The sequence below is a fragment of the Patiria miniata genome, unplaced genomic scaffold (assembly GCF_015706575.1).
Source record: "Patiria miniata isolate m_02_andy unplaced genomic scaffold, ASM1570657v1 HiC_scaffold_7, whole genome shotgun sequence".
Lineage (NCBI taxonomy): Eukaryota > Metazoa > Echinodermata > Asteroidea > Valvatida > Asterinidae > Patiria > Patiria miniata.
The window spans coordinates 41,308,145-41,325,986 of record NW_024037074.1 but is presented as its reverse complement, the minus strand read 5'-3'; the positions used below and the strand labels follow the sequence as shown (position 1 = coordinate 41,325,986).

At 40.1% G+C, this 17,842-nt stretch overlaps 2 protein-coding genes across 2 annotated transcripts in view; one reads left to right on the top strand and one right to left on the bottom strand.

Moving 5' to 3' along the window:
• Nucleotides 1-11,612, top strand: part of LOC119745403 (thyroid adenoma-associated protein homolog) — a 42,587-nt gene extending 30,975 nt beyond the window's left edge. Inside the window, 7 exon segments of the mRNA XM_038221725.1 lie at nt 1,140-1,767; nt 2,527-2,651; nt 3,792-3,870; nt 4,517-4,676; nt 6,730-6,852; nt 7,480-7,646; nt 10,579-11,612. Coding sequence (XP_038077653.1) covers nt 1,140-1,767; nt 2,527-2,651; nt 3,792-3,870; nt 4,517-4,676; nt 6,730-6,852; nt 7,480-7,646; nt 10,579-11,379 — 2,083 coding nt within the window. The 3' untranslated portion in view covers nt 11,380-11,612.
• A 2,693-nt stretch (nt 11,613-14,305) lies between these two features.
• On the bottom strand, nt 14,306-15,543 carry LOC119745184. The gene is made up of 2 exons (XM_038221408.1): nt 15,022-15,543; nt 14,306-14,478 (listed from the first exon to the last, which is right to left on the bottom strand). The coding sequence occupies exons 1-2, from the start codon at nt 15,455-15,457 to the stop codon at nt 14,306-14,308; spliced, it is 609 nt and encodes a 202-aa protein (XP_038077336.1). The 5' UTR covers nt 15,458-15,543.
• Nucleotides 15,544-17,842: the final 2,299 nt, after the last annotated feature.

The following is a 17,842-nucleotide window of genomic DNA, read 5'->3' as shown; positions in this document are numbered from 1 at the left end:
TCCAGGCTTGTAATATTCACTTGACCGATGATCATGCTTTATGTGACTAACCTAGGACTAATTAACCCATTATCACACTGTACTATAATTAAAACTTGTTGACTTCTGTGATGTGGGATAGGACGTTTTGAACACCGAAGGTGCGCCCCGAGTGTGTTAAAAATGTCATATCCCACATCACACCAACAAATGTTTTGTTATACCTCTGTCTTGTATTCTTTGGATTTTGATGTAAACATCACGAAAACAAACTGCAGTAAACACAACAATCATGACAATCGAACGTCAACTCACATGCATGTCGCGTGCTCGAAACGGCTGATCGTCTGCTAGTTCGCTGCTCCCACTCATGTGTGAAATCATGGTGAAAATAGCCTGGGTACCAACGATACAAGCGTTTCACACCATTTGTGCCGTACGTACTGTACGTACAAAGTCATAGCACACTCCCTGTGGGATATCACGTACGTGATATCCCACAGGGAGTGTGCCATGACTTTTTTATAAACTGAATGTGATCGTTCTAGGCCAATGAAAATACAGTATTCAAGAAAGAGGTATAACAATACTCCTTGATAAATCCTGATGATAATAATACAGTGCTGGGGCAGTTTTTGGCAGTATAAGGTGTAATTGTTTTTCTGCAATTTTTAAATTGGGCTTTTTGGGCGGTACAGGAACTTATGGTGAATCTGGTACACAGAATCCTCTAAAGACATTACCTCAGTAAAAGAGTTCAGAATTCTGTGCTAATTAGCACGCTAAATAACGTTAAAACAGGGATGCCAGTTTTCTGGCTACCGCCTGAATTCAGGCTTTGTCATGTTTTGGAAAAACAAACTCAGGCATTCCATCCCTTCACAGGCCGGAAAAAATAAATCCTTGTGTAGCATGCACAGGGAAATAAAATTGTGCATGCATGCCCCATAGCAATTGCCATGCTAGCTCGATACACGAATGCATATATTGTAGTTCAAAGTAGACATGTACAGGTACACGTGTGTGATATGGCAACATGTTTATGGTGTATTGCAATTGTTTGTGCATTTTGCCAATTTTCGCATATCAAATTTTTCAGGGCCTGGGGCAAAAACCCACTTGCATCCCTGGTTAAAACAAGTTGTTTTATTTACGTACAGTGACAACAAGTGTTGTGTGACCCGGGCTGCGTTCCTGGACATCCTAGAAACTTTCCTTTTCAAGGCCTCTTCTTTATCAAGTGCCGTCATCCCCAAAGAGAAGTCCCTAGAGCAACTTAAAACAGCGACAGCTTCGATCGCTTCGGGGTTGATCCGAAATCACGCCATCCAGACCGGATCCTTGCACCAGCCAGGGTGGGTCACTCTGCAGAAGACGTGTGCCTCCATCTGCCTGAGTCAGAGATACGTTCAAGAATCTTCTCAAGATGCTTCTTCCTCTCCGGAGGTTCCTGATGCTGGCATGAGACCTGACAATCCACTGAACACTGATGGAACAGACATGCTCTTTCAATCTCCCAATAATTCACTGGAACTTGACCCAGATTCAGCAGTTGGATACAAGCAGGCTGAATTCAGTGACGGGTACCAGTCAGAGCAGCCGCCTGGCGCCATTCTGATCAGTCTTCTCTGTTCGTCGTTGTACGAGGTCAGGCATCTGACCTTGAGTCACATGATCGAGAGCAGCAGCGGCCACCCCTCGGAGTCGATCATAACATCATCGGGTAAACTGTTTCAGAAGCTGGTTGCTATGGTAACAGAGGAGGAGCACGAAGATTGCCTCAGTAAGGTGAGCCATAGAACACATATTAGAACACAACAGTGAAATCTTACAGTTAGCTTGCAAAAGACTTTTGTTGAAGTCGCTTTTTTTGTTGCTGTCACAATTAATGTGCAACCATACCAGAGTATTGCATGCAAAACGTACACAGATATATAGATTTGAATTATGCAAGGGCATCATGGAATTATATTCTAAATAAATGTTCTCCATGGAATGATATTCTTAAAAGAACATCTAGTTGTTTCTAGAAGGTGATACAAAAATCAATACAAAAATATACAATTTGAGAACTGCAAATGTATGATTCACACTTCAAACATTTGAGTACATAATGCATGTCTGGCCTCCTGTTAAAACTCCCCTATTTAGGAGAAGAACCAACAAAGTACCAAGTACATATTGGGCAAGCCAAAGTATTTTTGCGTTTATGCTAATAAGTAGGTATCTGAGTATTCGCCTTTTTCTGTGTCTGCCTGTGTTTTTTTTCTCTCTCTCTTTCAATCCGATGGTGCAATTTGCGCTGCGGTGGTCATCACTAGTCCCGGCCAACAATCTCGATGCGCTGCTGAACTTGATGCAGCTGCAAGTCCCTGTCCGGTCCACTGTGTTTTTTTCATTGGAACTTAAAATTGTCAATGTCGCATGTCTCCTATCCTTGTCTGTAATACTATGAGATCATTTTGGAAAATAGAAATATTATGTAATTTTGTGATAGTCAGTTCAAGTTGTTAATGGTATGTGTCGTGCCCTGCATTTTCCACACAGGTTTATGAGCTTCTAAGCTACCACCCCATGACTTCCCAGTTTCCATGGCAACAACCTGAACGTCACATGACCTGCACGGAGTGTTTCCAAGCAGCGATGGATGTGGCCACTTTGCCCCAGCAGAGGTATTAACGTGGTGTTTGATGATGAGTTCTCTCTATTTGAAGCTTTTCCTTGTTGTCATAGAGTTGCTCAAACCAGAAGTGTCTAAAAAAATAATTATCGACTCTAAAAGTTTCCAGTCAAAAGATGTTCATTGCCATGAGCAATTTTTAGTTTGTTACAAAAATATGAATGAAATCCTTTGGGCAAGCTTTTCTAAAAAGTTTTTCATGTCAGATTTAGTTGTTGAAAAAAAAACATTCAGTATTACAAAATTGTGTACCCGGACCAAGCAACTGAGTGAATGTGGACAATTAATGTTATGTGCTCACTAACAGATTTGAGATTTTCTAATTACATAATGTAAATAAATCAGTAAAAATAAAATTGGGAAAAAAACAACAAAAGGTCTTCTAAAAGGCTAATGCTACCTGTATGAATGAGTGTTGAGACTCTTGCATTCATGGTATCTAGACAAAAATGAAAAGTTGAGCTAGACATGTAACCAATACTTTTTGCTTTCTAGTCATCTAGCAGGGCCTTTGAAATTCTGCCAATGTCGCCTGTTTGCAGTTTCCCCATCAGAACATGGCTAACTTTAGTTTGATGATGTAATAGTCCGCCCAGAAGTGATCTTGAAATAGGTAATACCACATTATTATGATGATATACCATGGAGTCTCAAAATTCAATACCGCGCAAGCCTTCAACTTAGAGAGGGAAGGTGAAGATATTTCATCGAGTCCATGCAACAAGGTTGTATCTCCTAAAATGGGCTGTACGTGAAACGCGAGTCTCAGAATGTCAAAGGTCGTATCTCACTTAAAATAACCCGGATGTACACACAAAGTCAATGAATGTCAATATACGGCCTTGTTGCATGAAGCGTATTCGCGCGAGATACGAATTTGTTGCCGAATGGAGTTATGACCTTGTTGCATTGACGAACGATTTTCAGTATTAGAGGTTGGCAGAAAATTCTATGGAAAACCTACCAAATCAGGAAGGGACCAAAAACCCAATCTACTCTTTGGCGTGGTTAAGATTCGAACCCCGTTCGGCAAAGTGGAGAGCAAAGGAAAGTACTCTGTCAACCCAACTACCTGAAGATGTTTTCATGCCAAGGACGTTTCAAGTTTTGTTCTTTTTCTTTGTTTTGGCAGAGGAGACGTGATGAGCTCTGTTATACAATTCATGACCTGCTTGGTGCCAACAATCCACTCCGAATTACATTCAGCAGAGGTACGCTAAGGATCATGTAATGACCTCACAATGATAAATCTCTTGTGAATATCTCAGGGATGTAGTCAAGTCCATCACAAGTCCCTGCAAGTCCATCACAAGTCCTCCAGTCCCAATTCAACTCACAAGCTATTCAAATGAGCTTTGACAAAAGGCATTCCTTTTGTTATTGTTCATCCATTGTTTCTTGCAACTGGACTTGTGAATAGACTCGCGAATTACTTGTGTCTGGACTTGTGATGGACTTGACAACATCCCTGAAATATCTTATTATAGTTTGCATTGATATAAACATTTAATGTTGTTTTTTTTATTCAGTGTTCTTGTAAATATGTTTTGCCACTTTGTGAACTCAGAAATAAGTATTATCTTGTTAATTTTATACAAGTTCTTCGATCAAGAGTTATTACCATCCGGCTCGTTAGTAAAAACGTCATACACGCGCACGCACCACTGATTACTAGCGCCCATTGGCTGCAAACTCTCGAACTGCGTTAACTTCCAGTTCCAATCGTGCAGAGAGTGCTGGAGGTGACGTCACACTAACGAACCGGATAGAAAGAATTGAATGTAAAGCCGGATGGATTAAATGACAGAAATGATCTCTATAAGTGACTGATATACATTTTTTTTTTTTTCAATTTAGCCTGGCAATGTGGAGTTGGAATACAAACTGCTCTGTGATTGGTCACTTCTTCTGGATCAGTGTAGTCAGGCTGATCAAACTGTCCAATCACGTCTCACTGTAGTGAAAGCCATTGGCACGCTGGCCACGGTAACTCTGGTAGACTCCTCTGCATGTTTAGGTAGGTTTTGTTCAGAAAAAAATAAAGTTTTTGCCTCAGTTTGTCTCTAATTAAACAAATTAAACACCTTTAATTAAGGTACTGTTTTCTTTTACTGGTGTCCCCCTTCAGATTGGAGCGCTTATGTTTGTGCATTTGTAGCTGGATAACATGGAGAAATGTTTCATTCAAAAAAAAGTATTTGCAAATGGCTTGAAGTATAGACAGATTTTGCCAAAACTTGCATATTAACACCCTCATAGTGTAAGGAACAGGCGTTTTTATTTTGTCATTAGTAGCATTTTGTTTTTTCTTTTATTTTCAACAATCTAGTGATATGTTTGGAAACATTAATAACTGTTATTGTATTTTGCAACATTGGCCCACCATAGTTTGCCAGCCACGGGTTGCCTAAGAAAGGTCCTAGACCTTTATCATGCTGCCACCATTTCAGTCATGTTCCCTATATCCAATAAAAGTACTGAATGATAATGTGTTTTTTGTGCCAAAAGGAACCAGACTATTTTTCCTTCCAATTTAGCTTTTGTTTTGTTGATTTGAATGGGAAAAATCCAATTGGCTGCAACATGATAATTGTCTATATAGGAACTCCATTTTAACGCAACTCTATCAAATGTTGGTTATGTTATATTTTTAATCTCATATTTAAAAAAACCCACTTTACACGATGGTTCAAAATAGAGGAAATCCACTTTTGACAGCAATTTTTATCTACTTTGTTTACTTATTTCACTTGTTCCTTCGCGTAGTAAAGTAATAGGCCTTTAACCATGCATGGTGAAAAAAACGTAGTAAAAGTCGCAAGAATAGTGATATTATGCTAATTTGAATACAAGTCACCTAAATCAGTCTTGTCCAAGTATTATTCGATTGGACACTTTTGTAGTTCACAAATAATAGAAACCTTGCCAACAAAATGTTTTGACCTGGTAACTTTTATTGAGGCTGTCCGATTATCATGTCAGTGTTAAGATCATCTACCCAAGGAGCTGTAGGCTTAAGTTCATTGTTGCATAACATTACATAACAATCAAATGTAACGGTGGTTACCCTTTCAAATGTTAAAATGGGTTTCATTGTTAGCACGTTCTTTTCAAATGGTAATGTTCAAACATTCATTGGTGCATTTCGTGTTGAGAGTATATCTCTGAGTCCATGGACAAACATGTTTTTCACATGAAATGTTGAAACTACCATAGCTCAGAAACAACAAGCGGCAATTTTTTCGTCACTCATGCATTAAAGAGGTTGTGGAATGCTTGAAGACATTTCCGTCATTTTTCGGGTATGTCTAGCCTAAGGTGTGATGAATAAAAACGACTATTGAGTCTGTCATGAAATGAGTACAAAAGGTACTTTTGAGAGCTGTTTTTCAGGTCCTGTTTCGACCCGAATGTGCAATTTGTGTAAAAGTCGTCGTTGGGGGCAGCAAACAAAACATAGTAAATCGTGACGTAATAAACAGGACTCCCGATGCAGCGTAGTATAAACGAGTCCTGTTTATTACGTCACAATTTTTCTCATTTTACGAAGAACCCGACGACTGTTGATTTCAATTATGCGCTCGCCGACCAACAAATTACTTGATGAATTTCAGTTTATAAACATTTTGATATATATGGGTCTACTCTACAATAAAAAAAGTATAAAAAACAAAACGACTTTCAGCATTCCACAACCTCTTTAAAGGCCAGTACTTTAATAGCTCTACTAATCAAAAGTTTAGGTAAAAATAGGTGAAATAGGTGAAAACTGCTGTCAAAAGTGGATTTCCTTTATTTTGAAGCACCCTGTATTATTTGATGTTATTGATGACCAAGTATAATGCTTTCAGTTGGAAAGTTACAGTGCTGCATGTTTCTAATCCCTATTGTTATATATCCATCAAGTAAAAAGTTCATATCTGTAAAAAAAATTACGTTTTTGCAATGTGTAATATTTTTGAAGAAGTTATTAAATTGCTTCACTCATTGTGATATATTACTATGTCCCAGAAATATTGGGTCTTTATAGCACCCCAGTTCACTACTTGATTGATTTTATTTTGTTTTAGGGAGTATTCCATTTACGCTTTGGGGGGTTGTGATGAGACTGATACAGGATGATGATCTTCAGGTTCAGCAAGGAGCGATGTCTTGCATTAAAAAAGTGGCAGCTATCGTCAACCAGTCCAGTGGTAAGGGCTCATAAATAAGCCACAATGTTGTCTTCAAGACATATCCGATCATTTACATTTATCCCCAAAATGACCTCCTGAATTATAATTAAAAAAACTTGGATTAAAGAACGTACTGAACGTATTTCTATTCTGGTGGAATGGAGCTGTCTAATAGAAGTTCAAGTTATTATGTTTGTCTGGCCATCTGTTCTCGTCGTGGTCTGCGGGTAATTCTGCAGGTGGTGGGTTCGAGTCCAGCCTGGGGTTATGGTGTGTGTGCCCTTGGGCAAGGCACTTTGTCACTCATTGCTTCTCCCCACCCAGGAGTAAATGGGTACCTGTGAGGGCAGAGATGGTTATTGTGTTGATTTTAGCTGCTTTGTGCCGAAATGGCAACATCGAGCTGTATACTCCCCAGGGAGCTGAGATGGTATTTGGAATGTTTCATTGGCCCAATGAGCAGGGTAATATTGATGTAGCGGCTTGAGCACCAATGCTGGTGGATACATGCACTTTATAAGTACTTATTATTATGATTATTATTATTGAAATCTCTTAAACATAAATTGATAAATAAGTAAAGAATATAACAAACCAAACCAAATTACATTAGTTCTCATCTGTTCTTGTTTTCTTTGACATCAGACCTGTATTACATGGACGCCCAGCCATCCCTAGGCCTATATCTGGGTGTACAGCTCCTCACATCCGTATTCGTTGACAGATGCCCAACAAAGTGCCTACAGACTCTCATGGAGTGGGGCGTCGGTGGTCTGGAAGAAACTAGCTCTGATCTCAACGAGGAGGCACTGGTAAGCTATAGGATCTCTGCAAGAACTATAGATAGCTTTATAACACCTCACCCACAGATTCTGTGTCTTGATTGGCCGAGAGCGAGTCACATGTTACTTTCTAATTTTGCTATCTTTCTGTGCACGGCCAAAAGTACTATACCCGTAGCAACCAAAGTACTATACCATTAGCAACCAAAGTACTATTTCCACGGCGTGGTATTTGTGTGCAAATGGATGCTGGTGTGCACGTTGTGCGTAGCGCGTATTGTTCCAAAGAGAGCGCGCCGCAGACTTGGGTTCAAACATTTCGTGAAGGGGTAGTTTGGAAGAGAGAAATACATTTTCCACCAATTTTGTATTGAAATTGAAGTTTTTTTCAACAGTGTTCAGATTTAAATAATTTAAAATGTTAAAATCAAGCAGAATCTGTGGGTGAAGTGTTATAAAACAAATATTGAATGCTTTATCTCGTGGTGAAGTAAAACTAGCCTCCCTCGGTGATCCATGGAGCATTCTATTTTCCCTCGGCTTCGCCTCGGGAAAATAGAATGTCCATGGATCACCTCGGGAGGCTAGTTTTACTACACCACTCGAAGCATTCAATATTTGTATACTATGCAGATGATGTCCAATTATGCATGCTAATATGGCACGGTGTATAGTGGTGTCCCGTAACGTTGTGCACGTCAACGTTTCCCCCCAACTTTCCTCACGCAGTGTTGCCAAACTTCTTTGCTGTCAAGCTTCAAATTCATTCAGTTTATAAATACTGGTACTATTACCAATAAGAATGCTTGCTGTTGAACCCTCATGAACAATTTTATTGTCATGAAATTTAGTCCAAAATTAACAAACTATAGCATCCAGAAATTGGGCACAAAATTGGTTGAGTGTTCCCTAACGTGGCGCACTTGAACAAATCTCAGAAATTCCCAAGCGAACATCTACAAATTTCTTTAAAGTTGACAAATTCTGATAAACATTATTTAAAACATTATTTAGAAAGATTATTTTCTTATTTTTGAGCACATTTTAAAAGGGTTTACTGCACACTTCAAACTTAAATGGGAAATGCGTGCATTGGTACAATTTCTCTCTGAACTGTGTAACACATAGATAAATTAAAAGGTTTACGAACAGGAATGTTTCCAGCTTGCTGAAATTTCCCTTAATGTGAAATTTGAGGTAAATTTTCTACGCTAGCAAGGCACTAGAGGCAAAAATCAAACTGCGCCATGTTAGGGGTGCGCCACATTAGGGGACATCAATAATATGCAGGACCAATTTATATCTCCGTGCGGACAAATCTGTTGTGCCTTTGAAGTGATATGCACTTGAGCATGCCACATGCCGGCAGTGGCACTCAGCTGTACATGGGCAATTTCCAGCATTATGAAGGGAAGTGTAATGTCCATGAACGGAGCCAGTGAACAATGATATTTAATTAATGATTCAGAGAAATGATCCAAACACCTTATCTATAATCACCTGGGCATTTACTAGATGATGGATGTACATGAATAAGATTATAAAATACATTTTTAGATTATTCACTGTGCTCTGAAAAGCTGTCACAGACATTACATAGCACTGGAATTGCCCGCTTCTATCTTTTTTTAGGATGCTATACATAGTTGTCTTTGTAGGGTACGGTAGATCATTTGTCAATTTGTGATTTTTTTTGTTTGATGCAAAAAAGGGCTCAAAATCTAAAGACGAGTGCTTAATAAATAATCTGAGGAAGTTTTGGCTCTGTGAATGCTGTATATTCTGAGAAAACAATATTCTAGGATCTCGGTTTTAATTCAAAAGTCGCAAAGTCATGTTTGGAATTGCGCCCCAAATCAGCGTCCAGAAAACGTTCTCATTTAGCCGATTGCAGCTACAGGATGTCACACACTGAACTGACAAATAATAGCAACTGCACGCGCGTGTGCGTCGTGTCAACGTTTTTGCACACCCATTCACGGATTTGACAAATTACAAACCAACTACTAGCGGAAATTTCCAAAAAATGCGTCACTTGACACATCTTTGAAAATTGTATTCTTTTATTATTTTCTTCAAAATGATAGCATGCCAGAAAGAATAATTTCACAGGGAGTTTAGTCCCCTTACTATCTTTAAACCTAGTAAACTTTTTAACAATAATTTGGTCAGTTACTTTTTGGATAGCTGCAAATTATCTACTCTAGCTTTAAAGCCCGAGTCCATCATTTGCAGCTATCCAAAAAAGTAACTGGCGTAATTATTGTTGAAAAACATACTGGTTGAAAGATAGTAAGGGGACTAAACTCCCTGTGAAATTATCCTTTCTGGCAAGCTCTCATTTTGAAGAAATCAACGAAAGAAGGCATTTCCAACGGTGCTTCTTAAGAAGCACTGTAGGAAAATTTAAATTAGTTGTTCGTTTTGTTATTCGGCGCAGCGCGCACAAGGATTGGAACGACGCACAGGCGCGCGCGGTTGCTATAATTCGTCGGATCAGTGCGCGACATCGCGTAAAGCTGCAATTCAAAACAATTCGAAACATGATTTAGCAACTTTTGATTTTAAATTGAGATCCTAGAATGCTGTTTTTCTCGGAATATGAAGCTGAAGCTGAGCTGAAACTTCATCAAGTAAGTTGTTCAGTATCCTTCATTAGATTTTGAACACTTTTGTTGCTTCAAACGAACAAAATGCACTAATTACAAATGATGGACTATAGCTTTAAGTATCAGCGGCACATTTTTGAAAAGTTCGCATATATGCATCTGTACATAACTGTATGTACAAAGCTATGTATAATTGATAATGTTGAGAAATTTGGCGAATCAGTGCTAAGAACTTACTTGCATTCTTTTGGTGTTACTTTATAAAGTTACAGTTTGAGGTTCACCAATGCTTACACTTGACCAATTTCTCTTGTAAAAGTCGCTCAAAAAATCCTGCCACTCTTTTTCCTCAGGACGAGAGACTGTTTGACCAAGGAGAGGCCAACACAACCTTTGAGGGCGTTCACCTGGCCAAGATCATCAGGAATCAACTCGATGCTGTAGCGCAGGTAGTCAACAAACCACAGCCCTGTTCTGGAGACACTTCCAATCAGAGCATCGCAATGAAACAGTCAGGGAAAGATTCTTGCTCTGAGATCTCAAAAACAGAGCAGGAACATTCTCTACAAGGAGAGGCTGGTTGGTCTGAGACCAACCCAGCACATGTTGGAGTTTGTGACGAAAAGAAGACCTCTGGTTTAGGAGACGGATCTCAGCTGCATGCAATTCAAGATGGCGGGCAGGGCAGGGGCGGGGTCCCCACTTCAGATTGGAACCAGGATGCTAGCCAGGGAACCAGTTTAAACGAACCCACTCTTCTCATAGGAGAGGATTTCCTTTCCCCATCCATCCCACTGAGACTGTCTCCTAGCACTGTGCATCAGCTCCGGCAATCTGCGCAGGACGGGATACTAGACCTAGCATCAAGACTAGAGGAACGCCTTCAGGTCTGTTTGCCAGCCTCCCCGTACCTGAGTGCAGGGGAGTGGGAGGCACAGTGCACAGACTGCTGCAGGATTCTGCTCTTCGCAGAAGCCCTAACGAGTCTCGTGCCCAAAACTGTGGAAGCCAGTCTGGTAAAGAGATGGGCGGAGTTACTGGAGGCAGTCCGGAGGAGGTTCCTTACAGATGGATGGGGTTCCTCTTGTTCGTTGGTGTCCGAACCTTTAGAGAAGCTTAAACTATGGTGTTACTCAATTGAAGAAAATAACTGATGCAAGAAGTGCACTTCATTGAGTGTGAGTTTTTAATTTTTTAAATTGTCCCGTGTAGGTTCTGTGTTCTTCTTGATGTTTGGACTTCCAGTTCTCAGGAAAATTGAAGTGAAGAGCACTGTATATATTTTTGCCTTTCCTGCTCTTAAAACCTTGTCATATTTTTCCCACGGCCATGTGAAACAACTGTGAGCTTGAGCTGCTTAGGTTGGTTGGTGGGTGGGTGGGTGGGTGGGTGGGTGGGTTGGTGGACACTTTACTTGGCCATATATTGTATTCATACAACTCAAGTATTACAGCTTTGCATTCGAAGACCGGTTTTCAAAACCCTGATGCGCATGTGTCTAATTTGCATATTTTGGCATATTAGATCACGCTCCATTCGGGTGCACGGACGGTGCCATATTAAAGTCGTCTTCACACGTTACCCGGCCGCCGTAGGTTGTGCCGCTTGGTACTTGTTAACTTGAAAGTAGACATACAGGTAGAAACTCCATGGCATCAATAAGAGGGTGCAAACTTGAAATTGAACCGAAAAATTGCAACATGTCAGAGTCAACATGTAGTAATTACAATAAAAAAAGGTGTTGCAAAGTACCCACTGGAAAGACACTGGTATTGACCGACTGTGCAATAATGGCTATTTTTAATCAAGAAATTGTTTAGTATTTTAATAGCATCTCTGTATTAAATGTATTTAGTCAAGCTCAGCATAAGTTTTAAATTTGTATCCACTCACAGAAACATTTTGTGTATGTAGCAATCAGAAAGGGCCACGGCCAAATTTGACGGTGTGTTGTGCAGAATTTTAGTTTTTGTTTACAAATTTACACACTACACAGAAAATTGGCTAAATTAAATCAATCCAAGCTGTATTATGGTTCTTCTTGCCAGATGTAGTTTGTGTGAGGAGCAGATATCTTTCACAAGCAGCTTTGTAATTTAGGCACTTCACAAAATGTAACGAGTAAATCTTCTGTCACCGTGGCAGGAGATAAAGTAGCGTTTTATTTAAACACGAATGGCACTGCTGTACAATTTGGGGACAACCATGATGGTGAGAAAAAGTAAAACAGGAGGTAAAGTACAAGGAAAGGGAAAACCAGTATTAAAAAGAAAAACAAATCTACAACTCTTATAGCATCAAGAATGGAACAACTTTTATTATACAACAGCTGAATAAATTCCCAATCGTCTGATTGGTGGGTCGTTGATCACATGTCATTGAATTATTCGTCCCAACGCATGGCGCGGCTTCACAGCAAAAAGAAAAGTTCCATTCCACAGTAAATAGAACTTCCACTGCACGGTTACACTATAGTTTGCACTGTCACCCGGCTCGGATAACTCCGATTACCTTGATGAATTCATGGTATCAGTTTACAGAGTAACCGATCAGAATATGATAACTTATTCAGGCGTTGTAAAAAAAAACAGAGAATGTTTCACATTCGTGCAATGCAAAGAATATTTTCATGCGGTGACACATGGAATGTTCCATTCCACTCGGCTTCGCCTCATGGAATGGAACATTCCATCTGCCACCTCATGAAATTATTCTTACCATTGCACTCATAAACCATTCATTATTTACATATTAATTAAAACCTCGATCTGTTTATGTTCCAAATGGAAATCTTTGGAGTTGATTGGGCCTGGCTCTAGAATTTCAGTCTAAAATGGGTGTCACATTTTATTTTAATTTGTAAATACCATAGCAATAATTTATTTTTATATAACCTTTTTTCCCCTCAGAAATCCCATATTTTGTTTTCGAATCATGAAATTGAACCCTTGTATTAATGATTTGTATTACGAAATTATTAATATCAGTATGCTGTTACTGAAAATGTGCTTCTCAGGATCTTGTTTTTTGTTTAAAAGAAGCAAAAACAAATTCATTTTGATATAAAATCTGAATTAGAATCACCAATAAACATTTTTTAATTGTCTTTGTCTTTGTTGTGTTCAGAAAGAATTGAAAATTGAACTCATTTTGACATTGTTAGTTTTCAAAACTGAACAGACCAATAAGAACACAGAGTATTTACATACATATCTTGCACCGGTAAACAAGACAATGTCCATTGTTAAAAATAAAGATGGTGATAGCAATTTTTTTCCATTTTCCTTTCATTCATATCATGGCATCAATGATTATAGTGTTGTCAGTGTCGTTTTAGTCATTATTAATGGAAGTGCAAGTTATCAAGCTATAATTTTTGTTTAGTAGTCAGTACTGAGACACATTACCAAAATTGTTAAGTAGTCAATCGCAAGCTTAACTCAAGTCAATCACAAGTTGAAGTAAGGTTATGAGAAATACCTTTGTTACAATTCATTTGACTAGTTTGTCACTCGATCAACTTGTGATTGACTCGACTGTGATATTTTGTGATTGACTTGTGATTGACTTGTGATTGACTTGTGATTGACTTGGAATTGACTTGGAATTGACTTGTGATTGACTGGTGATTGACTGGTGATTGACCGGTGATGGATTGACTTGTGATTGACTTGGGATTTACTTGTGATTGACTTGTGATTGACTTGGGATTTACTTGTGATTGACTTGTGATTGACTTGGGATTGACTTGTGATTGACTTGTGCTTGACTTGGGATTGACTTGGGATTCACGTGTGATTGACTTGTGATTGACTTGGGATTGACTTGGAATTGACTTGTAATTGACTGGTAACGGACGTGTGATTGACTTGTGATTGACTTGTGATTGTGATTGATTTGTGATGAAACTTTGACTGACCTGATGGAAATCTGATTGACTTTGTGATGTTATCTGATGACTTGTGATTGACTTGTGGCGACTTGACTACAACTCTTCCTAATTTCTCGGAGCTCCAAATTACCCTTGATCGAAACAGACAGGAAAGCTGCCTCCGTGCTTTTACCCCCAACAGCATCCCCTTACCATCTTTGGAGGTGGCAACCATGAACCCGAAACCGTGATCTGCGCGGTTTCCTGACGGGTGTCTTCTTCTTTGGTCTGTGGCTGTCGATCAAGAGCTTTGGAAGGTCTGTCTTTGCTTGGGTTCGGTGGCAAGTTGCAGCCTGTGGCCGAAGGTGACCGTCTACAGCATCTGTTTGGAAGCAATGTTGGTATAGTTGTTACACCCCAATCATGGCATCATCCCAGCTATATTTGGGACGATGCAAACTACAGTTAGCATCACTTACAGTAACAGGGATCACTTACACCATAGCAACATATACAGAGTGCAGGTTTTGTTAATATTGAAGACGAAAACCTTTTACCGAAACCTTTTACCAAAAGCAGTGATTTGGTTTTAACCTTAATTTCCTTTCAAAAAGATAGGCCTATTCAGAGCCTTTTTGTCTGAATTCGCTGCATAATACAGTTCTAAGTTTTAAACCTCTGAAACATTTGAGAAAAGAGAAAACAGATGTACAGATTGTTAATGATTTATTTTGAATTAAACAGATATTCTATGCCTAGAAGTAGCCCAGGTTGGACGCCTTCTTCATTGGATTGCAAATAGGGCCTAATTGCATTACGACTTTTTTTTTAGTGCGTTTAGCGAGTTCACAGGGGCTAGGCTAGGAGTATTATTGTCTTTGATTTGGAGGTGAAGAAAACACCTTTACGACATGTCTTTAGCTACCTTTCCCACGTTCCAGTCCATCCTGCCCATCCTGCACCCTCACAGCCAAACATCCACCGTACAGGTACTCGCTGTGTGTCACAGCCGGTAGACAGGCCCACACTTTCCGTCCTTTTGCCTCATTCAACTCATGGAGATGCCGGGCCGCTTTCCTTTCCTCCCTTTCGCACTGCGCTAGATGCCATCGCCTGCCCCTCTCGATACGGTGCTCTAGCTGCTGTAGACGGCGTTCCTCAGCCAAGACGGCCGCTGGTACCGCCCCGTACTGGTCGATCCGCTTCGTGTAGCCGCCAACGGGGTACAAATGCTTGGGCAGCTTTTGGGTCTTATTTCTGCGATGGTTCATCATCATTGACTTAGTTATTTGGCATCCATCACGGTTTTTTCCCGAACGATCAAGGTTTTTTTTTTTATCGCGCTCTGAAATTAAGAACATGAGTTCGAACAGACGCGCGCAAAGGGTGCGCACACTGGTGCCGCCCTCTAGACTGCAACTCCTAAAGTTGCTCTACCGAGAGTTTCACCTCGAAAACTATATGAAATTGTGTTGATATTGCTAGTTTATGTGGCAACGGAAAAAAAATACTCACCTTTGAATGACACATCTACTGAGAAATATCGACCCACGTATTCAACTATTCGTGTGGATGTTTTGGTAAGTTAGAGGCGCGAATGTTGCCCAAAATATTTTTTTTTCGAAGGGTTGCAGGCGTAACTCGTAACCACGGGGAGGGGGAGGGGGAGGGGGGGGGGCAAGGGGGGCTCGTGCCCCCCCCCCCCCCAGCGGAGGTCTGTTCCTCTCCCCCACGTGAAATCTCGAATTGCATACAAACAATATAGATGCATGTCCTCAGTGCCCCCCCCCGAAAAATTGGTGCACCCACAGAGCCCCCCCCCCCCCCCCCCCCAGCAGCTTAACTCCAGTTACACCGCTGTCCCAAAATAGAAAAAAAGTAGGTTATTAAATATTAAACATTCGGAGAGAGAAAAATACCCGTCGAATTTATAGAAAGGGCATGGTGAGATCACAGACCTATACTGTGGGGACAGTGAGACAGAAAATCTCACAGATAAGCCCAACAAAAGTGGTAGGGGCCGAGTCTGATTGAAATGACGGTTTCGTCATCACAGTCAAAATCAAGCGGGAAAAAAAACTGTTTAATTCAAGGCCAACAACGTTTATTTTCCCCGTTTCTTTGTAGGAAACCCACATAATGACGTCACTATTACAGCTGATTGCATTCTAATATCAATGCCGATTCAATACAAACAATGGGCGCAGTTCATTTGACGTTTTCCCTGGTGGTTGTGATGTCACGAACTGTGATTGGCGGAGAGTTCAGAACAACAAGGCAAAAGTGAACTGAAAAAAAAACCCCACCAAGTTTCTGACGTCTTCTCTTGCCGCTTTAGAAAACGGATGCGTCATTGACAAAAATCATTTTGTTCAAAGGAAAGTGAAGATCTAAGTAAAAATATCTACGAGCCCGTAATTTCTCATAATCCCCACCCGTACCCACAAACTCAGGCACGTTTTTTATATGTCACTGACAAAAGCGTTAATAACTTGTATTGTGGTTAAATACAATGTAATTGTTTCACCTTTAAAATTGCGCTCTCCTTGCTCTTCAGCTATTTTTTTACTTTTTTTTGACGTCTGCAATCCTTTGAAAAAAAGAAGAAGTTTGTTTTGGGGCACGAACACATCCGCTTTGCGAACACACTGGTCCGAGGCGGGAATCAGCCTACCTCACGAGAACGCATTGTCTGCCAGCAAATAGTTCGAAACTGTAAAGTAAAAGGAACATTTTTTTCGGTCGATGTCGCGTTCAAAACTAAATAACTCTTACATTGCTAGAAAGATAGCAAAATTTGAGAAAAGTAATGTATTTTCGGGATGAAACTCTAAAATAGCACGTGCAGCTTTGATAATTATACCATTGTAATAAACTTGTAACTAAGTGGACCGTTCTTTTCACCACACCCATTTATTTTATTGATCAGATAAGAAACAAAATCGAATGCATTATTTTTTCATACAATTCATCTGTGAATCTTCTCAAGTGCCGATTTCCACCTGTAAAATAAGTTCACATTTTAAAGGCAAACATCTGAACTCGGAGTCACAGCTGAACATTTTCAAATTGTTAGCTGATGGATGTTTTAGCAACATGGATCACCATATCACAACAAAATTGCCATAACCGGGTATAACCCACTGATCTCTATTATACTGACTGGACTGGATAGCGCTTCGACCTATGCGTGTACAGAAGACCGTGACGCCCTCGCACACACGCGGCGGCCATTTTGAAACTCCCTCAGGGTGCACGCCTGTAAATAGGCCAAAAATCCGTCCGCCGAGCCCATGAATAAAAGTTATACCCTCAAAATATTCTATATATAGAGAGAGTTTTGAGAGCCATTAAATTAGGGAATTGAAGAGATAATGAACCTCTGGCCCGCCGGACTTGGGGCTTCCAATTCTGAGCATTTTGCTATAAAGTGGCGCTGTTCCGTGTGGAGGGATCGTTTTTCAAGATGGCTACTTTCCCGCTTTGGGGAAAATAGGGGGCGTCTTCTTTGGATGAGAATATCTCGAAAAGTCAATGGTCAACCCACCAAAACATGAAAAGAAAATGAAAGATGACACATTGATCATCAATTTTCTGTGAGGTTGAATACCTGTGAGAGTTCTGAGTATTTTTAAAAGAATTTTGTAGTATGTGCATTTAGCACTAGTGTCTATGGGATTTTTTTTGCACCCCTCAAAACCCCACAACGCACGGATCCGTGTATAAAAAGCACAGAATTATAACAG